At 39.4% G+C, this 17,911-nt stretch overlaps 1 protein-coding gene, 2 long non-coding RNA genes and 1 pseudogene across 3 annotated transcripts; 3 read left to right on the top strand and 1 right to left on the bottom strand.

Moving 5' to 3' along the window:
• The first annotated feature begins 209 nt into the window (after positions 1-209).
• On the top strand, positions 210-930 carry LOC110874247. The gene is made up of 3 exons (XR_002555770.2): positions 210-532; positions 616-694; positions 855-930. It is a non-coding gene; the product is annotated as an uncharacterized LOC110874247 (long non-coding RNA).
• A 3,239-nt stretch (positions 931-4,169) lies between these two features.
• LOC110877453 lies at positions 4,170-6,178 on the bottom strand. Its single transcript, XR_002557057.2, has 2 exons — positions 5,537-6,178; positions 4,170-4,456 (listed from the first exon to the last, which is right to left on the bottom strand). It is a non-coding gene; the product is annotated as an uncharacterized LOC110877453 (long non-coding RNA).
• A 6,581-nt stretch (positions 6,179-12,759) lies between these two features.
• LOC118481695 (myb-like protein X) lies at positions 12,760-13,539 on the top strand. Its single transcript, XM_035976899.1, has 2 exons — positions 12,760-13,002; positions 13,066-13,539. The coding sequence occupies exons 1-2, from the start codon at positions 12,760-12,762 to the stop codon at positions 13,537-13,539; spliced, it is 717 nt and encodes a 238-aa protein (XP_035832792.1).
• A 1,251-nt stretch (positions 13,540-14,790) lies between these two features.
• On the top strand, positions 14,791-15,890 carry LOC118481694 (annotated as a pseudogene).
• The last annotated feature ends 2,021 nt before the right edge of the window (positions 15,891-17,911 follow it).

Below are 17,911 nucleotides of genomic sequence, written 5' to 3'. Positions count from 1 at the left end.
TATATACTACTTTATAAAGCATATAGGAAGGATAGAATGGTCATTTGCCACTTTACAAGTCTTTGAAGCCCATTGTACAAACCTGTTAAGCACAAAGTGTTGAAAACTTGTTTTCAACACCTGATACCTACGCGGATCTTACCCGGATTAACTTGACCTGTTTTTAGTTTGATGGATCCAGTATAATCTTTCATTCACTCTATCTAAACCACAATTCGTTTCATCCGCCGCTCCACCTTTCTCTACAAACCCTAGATCCTCCACCGCTCCTCCACCTTTCATCCATGGAACCGGTCGTCGCCATCACCGTCTTCTCCCCTTCTCCACTCCAACAGTCGCTTCATGATCTAGGGTTTCACTGAGAAACCAGTCGTTTCATGATCTAGGGTTTTTCTGTAGATCCGATGCTATCTCAACAGATCCGGCACCAGATCCGACACCAGATCGATTTCTATGGCTTCTTTCCCGGTGGCTTCAAGATCCGACACTATCTCAGTAGATCCGACACCAAATCTACTGGTTTGACTGTAGGGTAGGGTACCTTTCTTTTTACCATATCTTCTTATTATTATTATTTTTTTTTGTTATTTGAATCTAATCTGGGTAATGTTTCAGATCTTCCGTTTGGTTGTGGGTTCGTCAACGATGGTGGTTGTGGGTGGAAGATCTGGCCAGATCTATGGCTCTGTTCTTTGTAGGTATATTTTTTTGTATTGATTAGTGTTTTTGTTTTCTTGAAATAGAAATTTCTACGATCTGTGTTGGTTTTCTGTTTTTTTAATGTTTTGTGAATGGATATACGGAGAAAGTATATATTTTTGTCTTGATTAGGCGTTTTTGTTTTCTTGAAATAGAAATTTCTTGGAGGATCTTAAGCTCAGGTGCAACGGGAAATGTGAATAAGGGTTCCAAATTTTCCAGATCTTCCATAGTATCAGATTGGGCTACTGTAGGTTGAGACCACCGGTATAAAACAGTTTCAGACCCGGCCGAAGAAAAAAGAACCGAACCGGAATCGGATCCACCTCGACAATGTGTTATTATCAGCTTGGTTTTATCTCTCTGAAAATAATCTATTATAGTATCAGAGTGGGCTACTGTAGTTTGAGACCACCGGTTAGGCCAGTCTTGCTGAATCAACCAACCTAGACGGTATGGTTTGCTGTTTATAAACATTATATTTGTGGAAGTATGAAGCAACAAATCTTGGCAAAATTATCTTTTTGTATCATAAATTTGATGTTGATGATTGATGTGTGCGAAACAGACTATGAAAATTAACTATATTAGACTCTCTAAACTAGACACGACAAAGCTTTAAATTTATAAAAACAGACTCTCTAAAACCTAAACCACACAACTGGCAAGTGTACCGATCAATGTAGTATAACCTAGGAAGTCCGGATATCGAACCACAGGACTCTATGTATCACGTAAACTAGACTCTAATAGACACTGACACACATGACTTTACTTGTTTTAATTGTTTTGGGGGGGGGGGGGGGTTACGGAAAATCTAGGAAATCTATATTAAACTACTAAATTAAACTAGAATTAACTAATATGAAATAAGACTGAGGACTTTCCTTATGTGAGAACGAGACCACCTACTAAACCTATTAAGAACCATCGAGGCCCCTCGACCCTTCTCAAGGAGAAACCTGTGGAACTACCTAGGCCGCTAATCCTACCGGTTATTAGACGCCTTTCCAGTTGTCTAATTATTGTGTAAGTACCCTAATGTTGACCTATTCTTTTCCAATCCTAGGTCTAGGGTAGTTTGAAGTAATTAATTTGACTTGATAGACTAATAATACCGACAGGTAAACCAAGACATGACCTTTTCCAAGGACTATCTAAAGCAATTCGCCGGGTAAGACCTACCAATAGCCCCTCACTTTCCAGGTATTAGGACTAGTAGAACACTAAGACTTAGCAAATTATTACCAATTACTTCTAGGGTTTATTGGCCAATTCTCCCTAAAGAGTTAAGGTTTTCTTATGTGATATAGACACTCACCGAAATCCTAAACCCTAATATGACTCTATGTTGTGATATAGACCGTCACTAAGAATCATATGAAGCAAGTAATAACAATAAACCAATTCAAAGTACGCATACACATCAAACCATTAAATCAAACCTCTTACTAAACACAATCACCCATAACAATCATGCAATTAACAAAACTGGTAAAAAATTTAAATTAACCCATTCATCAAGTCTAGGCGGTTAATAAATCTAGCCGAGCATGTTCATAAACGAAAACAATTCAAATATGTTCAACAAAGAATTCATTGTAACAAGTTTCGTAAGAAAAGTCAAGAACAAAGAACTAGAAAACCCGATTAGATCTTCAAGTCTTCTTCCCCGAACTCGTACCGATGATTCCTAGGCTTCAAAATCTCCGAAAAAACTCCAAGAATGCTCAACTATTGCCCAAGAAGTCCCCAAAGTCTAAATTAGGGTTTTTCCCACGTTTAGGATGTTTATATGACTTTCCATAACAAAATTCGCCAACTACAGGCTTCTGGCTGGGTGCCACAAGATCAGGGACTGGGTGGTGGGGTGCCACCTTGTTTTTCAGCTCATCATGTATTAACTTCAGACTCTCGCCAGGTGCCAGAAACTTGCTTAGTGGGTGATGGGGTGCCAGAAAGTGATTTTTCAGCTTTTAAACTCTATTTCAACTCCTCGACCTTCCCAACATGCTTCAAGACTTGACACTTCAATATTTTAACTTGTTTTACTCGGTTTCTCGCATATTTGAGCATCAAGACCTGCGAAACACGATTTAATTAATAGCATGCATATTCTAATGAAAATCAAAACTAAATATAACGAAAACTATACAAACTTTACACGAATAAAAGATGTATTTTGCAATACATCAAACATCCCCACACTTACTCTTTTTTCGTCCTCGAAAAAGAATTATGCAACGGAATCAGAAACAAATAATCACTCGGGTCAAAAGCATAGATATATTTAATTAAAACCAAGACTTGCGTTAGCCGCGATTGCGAATATACTTGTCCCCTTAAACCCGAATCCAATCCTAAGCCCTTATCATGTGAATTTAATTTAAGTGCAGTCAGTCTACCTAGGGCCTCACACTAGAATCTACAGTCCACCTACTCCCGCCTCAAGCTTATAGGACTAAAGGAACGATCATTTGACCAATTCCCAACCGTCTTATATCAAAACCAAAAGAGTTTACAATCAATTTTTTTTCTTTTTTCCATTTTTTTTCTATTTTTGCTTTGCTTCTTGCTCTCTTTTTTTTTCACTCGTGAGTCTAGACGATGCTTTCCCTAACCAAGAGGTATTCCGGCTGTAGAGTCGCTATCCCCAACCACAGATTACTTAGGTTTCGGTACTTTTAATCGGCAATTCGATTTCACACATCCCAGAGGCATTCCGGCTGTAGAGTCGCTATCCCCAACTCGGATTACATAGACCTGTGTTACTTTCATTTAGTTTCTAGCTCACTTTTTATTCCTTTTTTTTTTCATGACCACAAACTCTGAAAGTTTTAACTTATAACGGTGCCCCTTATACTATTATTGGCGGTTTTAATTTCCCATATCTCTCAGGCGAAAACCCACTAGTAAACCGACAATTAAGGTATATTAGATCAAAGGGACTTAAAACCAAACCCGAGCCTATCCACATATCCCTAACTAGACGCAAGCTCGATTTATTATAATCTCATATTATTATTATTCGAACCCGAGCAAAAATTCATCTTTTCTATCACTTTCCGCTTAAAAAAAATGCAAACTTCTTTTTTTTTATTCGAAAGACATTTTCTATTTTTCTATTTTTTTTGGATTTTTCAATTTTTTTAATTTTTTTGTGTTTTTTCATATTTATGACTCAAATATTTACAAGTATCCCATCCCCACACTTAGAGATTGCATTGTCCCTAATGCAAGAACGAAAATACGACTCAACAACTACCTAAAAAAAACTGCAAATGAAATAAATAAAAAATATACAACAACAACAAAAAGGGAAACGACTTAGCTGAGTATGTGAGACTGTCAAAGTGCCAGTCGTTTCCACATAAGCCCTCCAATTCGAAACGCGCTCAGCAAACAACTCTAATCTCGGACACGCGAACGAAAGCGGCTACTAATACCAACCTAATCAAGCAAACACCAAACACTAGCAAAAGATAATATGTAAGCTACTAAGTGTTAGTGTGAACATCCAACAACCAAAAGTCAACCATCCCCAAAATCCCAACCAACCTGTTTAACGTATTTAAGTACAAACCAACAAACGAGGATTAAAAACAGCATAAAGATAAAAATAAACAAAAGACATAAGCTGTCATCCTCGCTCTACTCCGCATCATCCAACACCTCATCACCCGCCTGTGTCCCACTCTTCGGTGAGTATCTGGCCTCGTTTCCTGTTGGCCGACTGCATGATCCTGAACATGACATTCTGCAAAAACAATTCACATATGACAAAACAAAGAAAAGCAGAATATTAGTCACGAACTATATTTTTTTTTTGTGTGTGTGTTTTTGAATTTTTTCATTTTTTTATTTTTTTATTTTTTTTGAATTTTTTTTTAAACGAAACCGGTAAAATATACAAAAACAACGGCCGTATAGCATTTCGTTCGCGGCTGTAGTTTAAAACAAAGTGATGTTAGAGCGACGTTTTGCAAATCTCTTTTTAAGCATAAACCGAACCTCGCCCGAATGGAGATTGAGTACGGGCTAGTGGTATCACAAATCAAGTGAGCAAAATACGCACTAAGACACTAAGACGACGCAAAGACAATTAAAACGACACCAAAGACCCTAAACTAACCATTAAACTGGACTCGATCTAACGTGGACGCAAACTACACAAATTACAAACTATACCTCCTCCCGGCACTTTACTTGCCCTCAAGTAAACCCAAGTGCCTACCAAACCATCATCGACATCCAAACTTGCTTAAAATCAGCCATGTATTAATTTAAAACAAACTTTAGCGTCGAAAAGTGCCGCCTAATTAAAGGAGGTTTTGATTCTTCGCAATTTTTTTTTCAATAACGCAAATTTGGCGCTTTAGACGTCAACGTATTCCAAGCCAATTGCTAAATTCAGCAAATCAAATTCCAATCCAACCCGCCAACCATCGATATCCCGAAAACAAACCACAAACCAAACCGACATCGAATGCGAACCAATATAAAGTTGAAACTTTAGTGTCGCCTTAGTGAAACGGGTCAAAATGGATGTTATAAATCTGAATTTATGTCCAAAATTTTTCCAAACCGAATCCCCACACTTAATGTCGGCAAACCCGAGTCTAAAATATGACCGATATGTCGAGCATACCCCAAACCAAGCCACCCGCAACCTTCAAAGGCCAATTGCCTCAACCCATTCCCAAGCTGCAAATTCCTATCATCACTACATGACATGACTGAAACACTAGACTCAACAAAAACTAACCCTAAATTCATAACTAATCTAAATAAAAACTAAAATATAAGACTCAAAATACAAAATTTACAGGAGGCATACCTTGGATTTGAGAGAAATAAGAAGAGATTGAGAGATTTTTCGTTTGAAACTTGAATCCCAAAGAACAATTTAGACTTTAAGTGAAATATGGTGAATGGATGGTTGAAATCGGATGAGTGAGGGAGTAGGTGGTAATGGAGATTTTTTTTTTTTATGGTTCTTTTCTTTTGTTCTTCGGTGGGTAACCAGTGGGTGAAAAAGTTTAATGGTGATAAAAGGTTAGGTGACAATGTGGGTTATTGGTAGTGGGGGTAGGGGACAAAACATGGTGGGCTAATGGTTGAAGGGGATGTGTTGTCTGTGGAATAAGGGGTAATATCGGCAGTGAAGAGTAGGGGTTATTCGGTGGTTATGGAGGTTGACGGCGAGAAGGTGGGTGATATGTGAGGGGGTGGTCGGCGGTTAGGGGAGAGGAAAGGGGTTGAAGGGTAATTGTTTCAGCGATGGGGAAGGGAAAAGGTTATCCCGTGAACCTTTGTTGGGTTTTAATTAATTAAAGTGGCAGATAGGCTTAAGGCGGGCCGCTAGACTTGCAGGTGATGGGTGGCGGGGTGCCACCACGCTAAAGCTTTCCGAAAAAAATTAAAAGTGAGATGTGGACTGCAGATATAGCTCCTGGCGGGTGGCGATAAGGTCATGTGGTGGGTGGCGGCCCGCCAGCACGATATATATTTCTGAAAAATTTTGAGTTTTCACTTTTTTTTTTCAGAAAGTTTACCCAAAATCTCCTTTTCATGCCTTAGAAAAATTTTGATTTAATCCCCAAACCATCCAACAACCAACAAAAATTTTTCTAAGTATAAAAACTCACCTGAAACCTTAATTCCTCTCGCAATTTCCTGCAAATCCTCAGTGATACATTCCTGCAAACGACTCAAGAAACAAACAAGGACCCGAAAAACTATGAAAAACAACTGTTAGCTACCGAAAACTACGAAAAAGATACGAAGATACAAACGGTACAAACTCTACAAATGAGTAACAACTTCTCACATACTTATGGGGGATCATAGAGGTGCAGCTCACCTCCAAACACACAGTCACGGGCTGTAGCACCATTATACTTATTGCCCGAATCAACCCAAACACCCTTATCTCTCTCATAACCTCTCAACTCCTCATCTTGCGGTTTGAGCTTAGATTCTAAACGCACCATTCTCGCTTCTAATTCCTCTACTCTCCTATCAGGTGGGTCCCTACACTTGAGTTCTATTACTTTTTCTAGACTCGGACCACTCATCACCTTTTCCTCATCTTTCTCGTCCTTCTCACACTCACCCACTAACGATACCGCCTGCACCCTATCACTTGACCCTCTCGAATTCATAACCTTAAAAACTACCGATTCCTCGCCCGCTCTAAGTGTGATGGTGCCTAAAAAGACATCTATGAGAGCTTTAGCGGTGTTCAAGAACGGGCGTCCTAAGATTAACGGTACGTTTTCATCGGCTTCCATGTCGAGAATGACGAAGTCAGCAGGAAAAACGAACTTGTCCACCTTAACAAGCAAATTCTCAACTATGCCCCTAGGGTGTTTCACGGATCTATCAGCTAAGGATAATGTCATTCGGGTGGGTGAAAGCTCGCCTAAGTCTAGCTTTTCGTAGAGGGAAAATGGCATCAAATTGATGCTAGCACCTAGGTCGGCTAAAGCTCTAGTATTAGTGTTACTACCGAATAGACAAGGAATTGTGAAAACACCGGGATCGGTAAGCTTTTCAGGAAACTGATTTGAGACAACGGCTGAACATCCCCCATGCAATGGGACATTCGACAACTCCCCTAACTTCTCCTTATTCCTAAGAAGGTCCTTTAAAAATTTCGCGTATTTAGGCATAGACTGGAGTGCCTCGATAAAAGGAAGATTAATCTTCAATTGCTTGAAGATGTCTAAGAATTGCCCGTATTCCCTCGAGTATTTTTTATTCTTAAGACGGGAAGGGAACGGGACATACGCATGGTTCACTAAAGGCGAAGGCCTAACATCCACGGGAGGTTTCTCTACTTTCTTCTCACCTTGAGACTCACCGGGCTGTGCGGTACTTGCTGGGCTCAGCCTCGATTGCACTTTGCCGGGAGCCTCCGTCTCTATCTCTTCGTCTACAATATCCTCATCCTCATCGACTACTCTCTCCTCTACGCTCGGGTCCCCTACGGTTTTGCCACTACGGGTGGTAATGGCCTTTACATGAGCATTTGGGTTATGTTGGGTGTTACCCGCAAACTGACCGGGTAATCTCTCCTCTAACTTCCTAGACATATCACCTACAACCCTTTGAAGGTCTTGGAAAGCAGCTTGGTGATTCTTAAGCATAAGGTCATGTTCGCTAAGTTTCTTTTGGGTGGTTTGATCCCTAACAATTAGTTGACTCATCATGGACTCCATCCTTTCTAGACTACCCCCAAGATCATAGCTTGACCCTTGACCTGTTTGAACCTGACTACTTGACCCCCCCCCATCATTAACCTGCCCATTTGAACCCCCACCAAAGAGTGAACCTAAACCCCTATTTGGATTTTGAGCTATTTGAAAACCAGGGGGTCCGTTTGAGCGAAAATTGTTGTTAGAAGCAAAATTATTATTACGCCAACCCGAACCAAAGTTATTATTACCAAGCCCACTAGGTTGACCTCTACCTTGACCTCCTCCTACGAAATCAACTTGCTCCTCACCAACTAGCAACGGACACGCACTCGTGTTGTGACCCCCTCGGCAAAACTCACACTTATCATCCTTAGCTCTAATCTCCTTAAGCTCTCGAGTCATGTTTTCCAATACAGCAGCCAAACTAGGGTCCATGGTGACATGGTTCACCCCTCGGGCGGGCGCACTAGTAGTGGTATTCGAATTACCACTTTGATACCGCTAATCGGATCGTGACTGGGATTGAGACTGAGCAAATGCCTCAAAACGCTCTAAACACTCAGCAACTGTAAGAATACCCATCATATGCCCCCCCCCCCCCCGCATTAGTATCAAACCTATCACGAGTCTCTTGGGTGAGACCGTTATAGAATTTCTCACATAAAGCCCAGTCTAAAAGACCATGTTGGGAGCAACGAGCACAAAGGTTTTGGAAACGCTCCTAAGCAAGGTAGTAAGGCTCGTCGGGCTCCGTGCGAAAAGAGTGGATTTGGTCTCTAAGACGTGAGGCTTTAGCGGGCGGGAAATACTTATTCAAAAAGGCTTGATGAAGCCCCGCCCATGTGGTGAAGGTACCGGTTGGTTGAGAGTCCAACCAAGTAGCCGCACGGCCGGCTAATGAAAACGGGAAGAGCTGAAGGTAAGTGGCATCATTTGGGGCTCCATGAAGGCTAAAAGTAGCGAGAATACGGGAGAACCGGTTTATGTGGGCCGGTGCATCCTCGTCCTCGCGACCGTGGAACTGGATGCTATTGGTGATGGCTTGCATGGCATAAGATAGAATCTGCCATGAGTTCTCGCTAACTATAGGTGGAACAGTAATGGGTGACGCAAGACCAGTGAAGCCTTGGGTGGCTTGTTGGTGAACGGTCTGCCTAGCGTTGGCCATCTGTTCTAGGTTCTCTGGGATGCTACAGGTGCTAAAAGTAGGGCTATCGGGTGGGGAAATCTTAGGTGATGTTTTGGGTGATTGAAGTGGGGTGGGTAATGGAGTGGAATCGAAATTGGGAAACTGTGATGAAATACTAACCTGTGGGCCTTGGCCCAAACGAGACAATGATGATGACTCCGTGACTGGTGGCTTCGGTGGCGGTCCGTGCGAGCGCAGATGTGGCATCCACTATCAGCAAAAACCTGAATGTAAGAAAAGCAACAGTAGTCACTACGACTCAAACGAAAATAAAAGACTCAAACAACTAAACACGTAGCACGTATATGTCAAATAAGGTCTATCAAAGCTAATAAACGCGATTGCCAAGAGTCCCCGGCAACGGCGCCAAAAACTTGATGTGTGCGAAACAGACTATGAAAATTAACTATATTAGACTCTCTAAACTAGACACGACAAAGCTTTAAATTTATAAAAACAGACTCTCTAAAACCTAAACCACACAACCGGCAAGTGTACCGATCAATGTAGTATAACCTAGGAAGTCCGGATATCGAACCACAGGACTCTATGTATCACGTAAACTAGACTCTAATAGACACTGACAGACACGACTTTACTTGTTTTAATTGTTTTGGGGGGGGGGTTACGGAAAATCTAGGAAATCTATATTAAACTACTAAATTAAACTAGAATTAACTAATACGAAATAAGACTGAGGACTTTCCTTATGTGAGAACGAGACCACCTAGACAAGAATCCTGGATTGTTTTAAGAGATTACAAGTTAAGTTAAGTGCACGAGTTATGGAACCGGGATCTTAAAGTACTAAACCTATTAAGAACCATCGAGGCCCCTCGACCCTTCTCAAGGAGAAACCTGTGGAACTACCTAGGCCGTTAATCCTACCGGTTATTAGACGCCTTTCCAGTTGTCTAATTATTGTGTAAGTACCCTAATGTTGACCTATTCTTTTCCAATCCTAGGTCTAGGGTAGTTTGAAGTAATTAATTTGACTTGATAGACTAATAATACCGACAGGTAAACCAAGACATGACCTTTTCCAAGGACTATCTAAAGCAATTCGCCGGGTAAGACCTACCAATAGCCCCTCACTTTCCAGGTATTAGGACTAGTAGAACACTAAGACTTAGCAAATTATTACCAATTACTTCTAGGGTTTATTGGCCAATTCTCCCTAAAGAGTTAAGGTTTTCTTATGTGATATAGACACTCACCGAAATCCTAAACCCTAATATGACTCTATGTTGTGATATAGACCGTCACTAAGAATCATATGAAGCAAGTAATAACAATAAACCAATTCAAAGTACGCATACACATCAAACCATTAAATCAAACCTCTTACTAAATACAATCACCCATAACAATCATGCAATTAACAAAACCGGTAAAAACTTTAAATTAACCCATTCATCAAGTCTAGGCGGTTAATAAATCTAGCCGAGCATGTTCATAAACGAAAACAATTCAAATATGTTCAACAAAGAATTCATTGTAACAAGTTTCGTAAGAAAAGTCAAGAACAAAGAACTAGAAAACCCGATTAGATCTTCAAGTCTTCTTCCCCGAACTCGTACCGATGATTCCTAGGCTTCAAAATCTCCGAAAAAACTCCAAGAATGCTCAACTATTGCCCAAGAAGTCCCCAAAGTCGAAATTAGGGTTTTTCCCACGTTTAGGATGTTTATATATGACTTTCCATAACAAAATTCGCCAACTACAGGCTTCTGGCTGGGTGCCACAAGATCAGGGACTGGGTGGTGGGGTGCCACCTTGTTTTTCAGCTCATCATGTATTAACTTCAGACTCTCGCCAGGTGCCAGAAACTTGCTTAGTGGGTGATGGGGTGCCAGAAAGTGATTTTTCAGCTTTTAAACTCTATTTCAACTCCTCGACCTTCCCAACATGCTTCAAGACTTGACACTTCAATATTTTAACTTGTTTTACTCGGTTTCTCGCATATTTGAGCATCAAGACCTGCGAAACACGATTTAATTAATAGCATGCATATTCTAATGAAAATCAAAACTAAATATAACGAAAACTATACAAACTTTACACGAATAAAAGATGTATTTTGCAATACATCAATGATTTTGGTTGTTTTGTGTTAGATGACGATCTGGGAAACGTTTGTTATGACGTCCAAAAGACAGTTGTGAAGGCTATAACTTTACGAGGAGGGGAAGAGTTAAATGACACGAGTTGAGGTAATAACTAAAGCATGAGGTTACATTGAAGCACGTATCCTTGAAGTTGGAGCTGAATGCTTAGTTTTGTGGTTCTCACATGCTTAGCTTACTACCAGATGATGATAAATGTGATAAGTTAGTCCACATTCATACTTGTTTATTGTTACAAGACTTCTTGGTTCCTAAATGGTTTCTTTTTTCATTTATGTGTAATGACTACATATCATTTATGGAGAAAAAAATACTTTTAAAATTACTGCACATTGCTGTAATTGTGTTCAAGGTATTTGATATGGCTGTGTTACCATTTCTTTTGACTGCATATGCTGATAAATCAGTTTAGTGACATATATTTTTTTTTCTTCTGATACTGTTCGTTTAGAAGATATACTTCATTTTCTGACTTCTATCATACTTCTATAGCTACAATATATGATTGATTTTCCGTTGGTTATTTTTTATTTGTTGAGTTATAGTGAAGTATGACTGATGATCACCGAAGAAATGACATTCTTTGGATGATTGGATACGTATCACTTGAACAATAGCGTTTTGTATATTAGTTGACATGTCATCTTTGGAAGACAAACTTCTAAAAGGGCGTTGATTGCATAATTGGGAATATTTACAGGGTTGTTCTAGGTTCATGTTTATAAGTTGGAACACCGTCACCTGTGAAGGTGAGTTGTGGTAAAGTGGATTAAGGTTTAGATATTCATTGTTCTGGTAAATGATGGAAATTTTGAAGCCGGCCATATTTCTAAGAGAGTAAATGCGCTTCTTAAGGAAGATTGCAGAATAAGCCGCCTTATTTGATGGTTAGCTTGGTTTAGAATAAGCTGCATGTATGAATCGTGTTATGAGTATCTTAGTATTTCCCTCAAGAGGGTAAGATTTAGATTGTAAGTATATAATCCAATTCGATGGCTATTGTAGGCAGAGTGTATCGACTAATTATTTGATTCTGGTTAGTAACAGATAACTTGAAATACAAATTAAACTAAAGTAAGCAAATGCAATAACCAGAATAGTTAATTTTTACTCTCTTTTATGACATATGGTTAGCACTTGAATTGTTTTGGGTTCTTTTCGTGTGGATATATACTTCTCTGATTGACTTTTAAATTGTGATTTGTTACTTGCAGCTCTTGCCAAAGAAAGTAGGGACACCAAAGAAAAACGAGATTGTGTTCACTACGCCAACTGGTGAAGAGATCACCACAAGGAAGCAGCTGGATCAATACCTAAAAGCACACCCTGGCGGGCCCAAAATCTCATAATTGAACTAGGGAACCGGTGAAACCCCGAGGCGGTCTTCAAGAATCATTGAGAAAGTCAAGCAAGCTCCACCACCGGTTGAAACTGAACCCGTCAAGAAAAAGCCTAGACGGTCTTCTACTTCAAAGAAGGACAAAAAAGACAAAGAACCCAAAGAAGATGAAACCCCAGGGAAAGAGAAAGAGAAATATGTTGAATGCAGGAAGCAGAAAAACCTGATGATGTCAAACAAAAAGAAGAGGCTTCGGAAAAAACTACAACGGAAGACAGCGAGAAGCAAGACAAGGACACAAACGTCCCTGTGGAAGGTGAAGAAAAGGACGAAAATGCCCTCAAGGAAACTGAAGGAAAAGACGAGAAAGATGAAACTCCTGTTGAAGGCGTGTGTGAAATTCCAAATATGCCCCCATCAGAGGAGGAAGCTAAGCCTGTGAATGAGGTTGCTGATGTCGATGAAGCCAATGAGAACAACAAAGGAGAAACCCCAGTGGAATAAACTAAGCATGTCAATGAGGTTGCTGAGGTCAATGAAGCCAATGAGAACAACAAAGGAGAAACCCCAGTGGAAGAAACTAAGCCTGTGAATGAGGTTGCTGATGTCAATGAAGCCAATGAGAACAACAAAGGAGAAACCCCAGTGGAAGAAACTAAGCCTGTCAATGAGGTTGCTGATGTCAATGAAGCTAACGAGAACAACAAAGGAGAAGTCCCGGTTGCACAAGATCAATACAAGACTGAGAATGATGGTGCCAATGTTACTGCAGAGACTGATGTCGTTATTTTCACCACTACTGCTACTGCTTCTCCTGATGCGGAAGGGCAAAGGGGTCATCTGACTGATGAGGATAAAGAGAGAGAAGCGAACAAGAATGAAGGAGGGGAAGCGGCATTCGAGAATGGTTGTCGTGTGGAGTCCAACCATGGTAAAGATAGGGTAACAAGCGTTGGTGGTACTTTTCTGTCACTGGCAGCTTGACATGTAGAATCAGCCGTACTATATGTTGTTAATGTTTCTACAGTTGATACAAGAACATATCGTGTACTGATTTAGCTTCGTTCATGCGTTCTATCGTCAACTCAGCACATCACGGAGTACGCAAGAGATTGGGTCGGGCAATGGGATTTTTGTTTAGTACGGGTTGAGATTTGCCAACTCAAGTTGGATTGACCCGTAAACACTTTTATATTATTTTTAAAATCTTTTTATAGATAACTACTTCAATAATTTTTTTTTAAAACAGTCAATGCGCTAATCGAGGAGGTTTTTGTGTTGCAGATCTACCGGTTGGAGGGTGCTAGAGGTATAATCAATAACCCGAGATTTTTGCAGACGTAATACTTCACAAGACGAACACAGAAGTTTATACCTGCATCACCAGATCAAATTCAGTCATTTCTGGAGCATATGTGTCCTTATTTTCATTTTTCACAGCAACCTGTAAGTAACAGAATAGTTATGTACTTATGTGCGTTTGTTTTATAACTTTTCATTCCTGGATTATTCATCAACCGCATACGCATAGAACTGCATTGGCAATAGAGGTGGGCATAAAACTCGGTTTGGGAAAAAACGGAAAAAAAACCCGATTCGGGTTTTAAAAAGAAACGAATTTTTATAAACCGGTTTCAACACAGACCGAAACCACCGGTTTCCCCATCACACATTGAAAACCGATTTAAAAAGAACTGTTTTTTTACAGTTTAAATAAAACTGGTTTTTATAAGTTTTAAGTGATTTTTTAGTAAATTGTTTGTTTTAATCCAAAAAATGTATATATGTAAAAAAAATCAGTTTTTTTATAACAGGTTTGAAGCCCGACCCAAACCGATCCGTATCAATTCGGATCTTAAGGCGATCAAACTGGTTTAAAAACCGACCCTGTTAAAAACGATCTTTTTATCAACAAAACAAAGATGGTGAGTGGATGCTTTTCGTATGGGATGGAACCGATGCTCCACCAGTAAATATTCACACAAAGTGAGTGATGTTTAACCTTTAGTGGTTAAGCTCACATGTTGACTCCATGTTATTCATGCTTATTAACCACTTATACACATATGTGGAGTCTCTGCAGTTCTTTGTTGATTTTCGTTCTAAATTTTGTCGTTATCTACATCTGTAGGCTTGATGAAGAATTTGACAACCCTCTTCCGTTGCAGCTGGAACCAATACCTCTGTCAAGAAACGTTTTGTGTAAATTCCCCAACTGTTGGAACTGTTTTAAGGATGACTAATGGCAACTGCAAAGAGAAGCTGGACCTTCACTTACTGAAGCCCGGTAAACGGGTTCAGTTTAAGAACATAAATTTTGAAGTTCGTTATGTTTATGGTGTGGCATTCTGCTCTCAAAATCTAAGTTAAGTTTCTTGCCTGACGATGATGACCATGCAATACATCGTCGAAGGTTAAGTATACACAATAAATTATTTGGACTGTTAAAATTGTAGAAAAATTCACACATTTTATCACGTGGTTCAGGACATATGAAGAACGGGCGGAAAGCAAATGGGATCGAAAGCTGTTCACGTGCCTCCCCTGGCCTTCTAAAGTTACAGGTCCAGCCCTTACACTTTGCATATTTTTTTTAATTACTTTCATTTATATACACTTATACAGTCCCACGTTTCTACTTTCTACATTTATATGCAGATACGAACCATCAAGATGTGCCATTTGTTACGCTAATGGACGTCCTCACCTATCCAGAGGTATAACAGTCTTCTTCCACTATCAAAGCATTTGTTATGTGATGATGAGTTTAAATATTCAGGTGATAGCCAAATTCAGATGTGTAGTTCGGGTAGTGGCAACACTGCCAGATCATCCTAGGGACTTCAAAGCTCCTTGTGTTGTGGTACTTACAGGATTAGACTCACCCTTGAAGATCCTACTGCCAGAATTCATGTTTATATATATGCAGAAGACGGGGTTTGTATTTTCTTTTTAAATATAGAGTAGCATAACTCTCTTTTGTTTCTAATCTTTATTGTCCTTGCTTTCTTTTTTTATTAGGTGAAGTTTTTTGGGGGCTATCCCTCCATTGATACGATGATTAAAAAGCATAACGCGTTGCTTGGAGTTGAAGAAACAGAATGCCGATTCGGATGAAAAGCTAAGAAATCCATGGGTGGAATGCTGCTTATGCTCTTATAATATTGATGAGACTGATGTCTGAAGTAGCATAAGATATCGGATCTTTGATACCACACTTGTTGGTTGAGTGCTTAAGTTATGACCTACAAATGTTCTATAACTTGTACATACGCATCTTTTTTAACCCCCCCCCCCCTTTTTACTCTCAATCGGCATATGAAATTAGGATTTGATTTTGATTTGTTGGGGCTATGCCTGGCAAAACGGACTGGTCAGGTTGGCAGGGAAACAGGTTTGGGTTAGGACGGGTTGTTTTGGAAAATGGTCATTTTACGAATGAGAAGGTAGAAGAATGTGACATGTGATGATTTATCATTCAGAGGTTAACTCTTAACCATTCAGACTTGAGCTTACCTCTTATTCATTCAGAGGTTTTAAACCATTAAGAGGTAGCATCTGAATGGTCATTAAGAGGCTACCAAACAGCCCCTTAAAAAAGCAAATGTCAATTTCATAGTGATCGGGCAGTTGCTCTTCGATGCAAATCTGAATTTAACCATAATTAAGCAGTTGCTCTTCGGTGCAAATCTTAACATCGAGCTCCAGCCGCTTCCCCCTTCAACTTCTTCCTGGCCGATGGGCGACCTTGCACCTTCCTATACCTGGATACCTTTCCTCCCAAACTTCTTGAATCCATCAAACCTTCATCTATGTGATGAGTGATGAAAATAACGACATGAATCCATTTCGTTGAGCATATACAGTATAGTTGCGATGAAATCATGAAGGTTATCGTTATTATACTTGGACGATCAAACATCATATAACACAATAGTTTATAAAGTTTCTTCCTAAAGCAAAGGTGAAACAATGCTCGTCCTCTAAATGACATCCACTTAAGATGCACGTCCATTTGTAGCTACTATTGTTAATGCTATAAGCACTTTTTGAATACAAAAAGCATCGTGTATTCCCCTTGGCTTCTAGGATACTTCAATATACAATACTACCTCATCTTGCAGTTATTGTTAACAAAGTTTGTCGGTTCACGTGGACAACTTTATGTTGCATTGTCAAGAGGGATTTCAAGACAAACTACGAAGGTGTTGGTACATCTCGCCAAAGATTTTAAACAACGCGGAGTTTACACATCAAATGTTGTCTACCAGGAAGTGTTGCGTGATTAATGAACCGCATTCGTATCAAAATGAAGGTAAGTTTGTAGATTTTGTACCTTAATTGCTTCCAGAAATTACGTTTTTAATTACTTTTTCAAAACACCAACACCTGTAAGCGTCTAACATTGGTTTTTTTGTGTGTCGAAATCTGGTACAGTAGAGAAGAAGATACAAGAAATTCATGGGCGAACGGATGTACTGGTAAAACAGGAAGAGTTACAAGAGCTTCCCCGTATTTTGTTTTTGGTGTTTTATCTAGCTACTTGCTTGTTTTGTACTATTCGTGTTTTTAATTACATCTACTTCCTTGTTTTGTACTCTTCTTGTAGATATATCACGCCGAAGCTACAGCTAAAAAAATTAACAAAACTATATCACCAAAGAATCGATAAACTAACAGAAAAACCAGTACCAACATATCATGAATAAGAAAACTAACTTAAGTACTATACAATATATCACGAGACGACTAATAAACTAACGGTAAACGAGTATCCTATTGTAAATCGCCACTCCCGCCGCATCGCGCGGGTAAACGACTAGTATATATTTATATATATGTGTGTGTGTGTGTGTGTGTGTGTGTGTGACAATGACTTAAAAATTAGACCATATGATATTATTGTTCAATTGCCAGTTATTATAAAACTCTTACCTTCCTGTGCATATCAGATTTGCAAGGACTAAAAAATTGATCATATGAAATAATCTCCATGTTTCCATTGTCAGATTAAATAATAAAAATTCAGGGAAAATTAGAAAAAATACCTTCTGAGAATCTTTGATTGGGTTACGAAATTCCTCTTTGTTGGTTGTCATTACATTTTAACCCAGCTGTAATTATTTGATAGAAATTTAGAAAACGGGTTAAACAATCAGATCATGTTTAAATTGATAATATGTGTGTTATGGAATGAGCCATAAAATCGCTTCTTCTTGCATGTTGTTTTGTTGGTACCCTTCATTGCATAGTTAGCTATTTTGAATAGGTAGTAGTCATCCATAGCTATATGTGAAGGTAAAAATAGACTAAACACTGAAACCATGTTTAAACTGCTAACTTGTGTGTGGAAGTA

This window comes from Helianthus annuus, chromosome 9 (genome assembly GCF_002127325.2).
Source record: "Helianthus annuus cultivar XRQ/B chromosome 9, HanXRQr2.0-SUNRISE, whole genome shotgun sequence".
NCBI lineage: Eukaryota > Viridiplantae > Streptophyta > Magnoliopsida > Asterales > Asteraceae > Helianthus > Helianthus annuus.
This window is presented reverse-complemented; position numbering and strand designations above follow the sequence as displayed.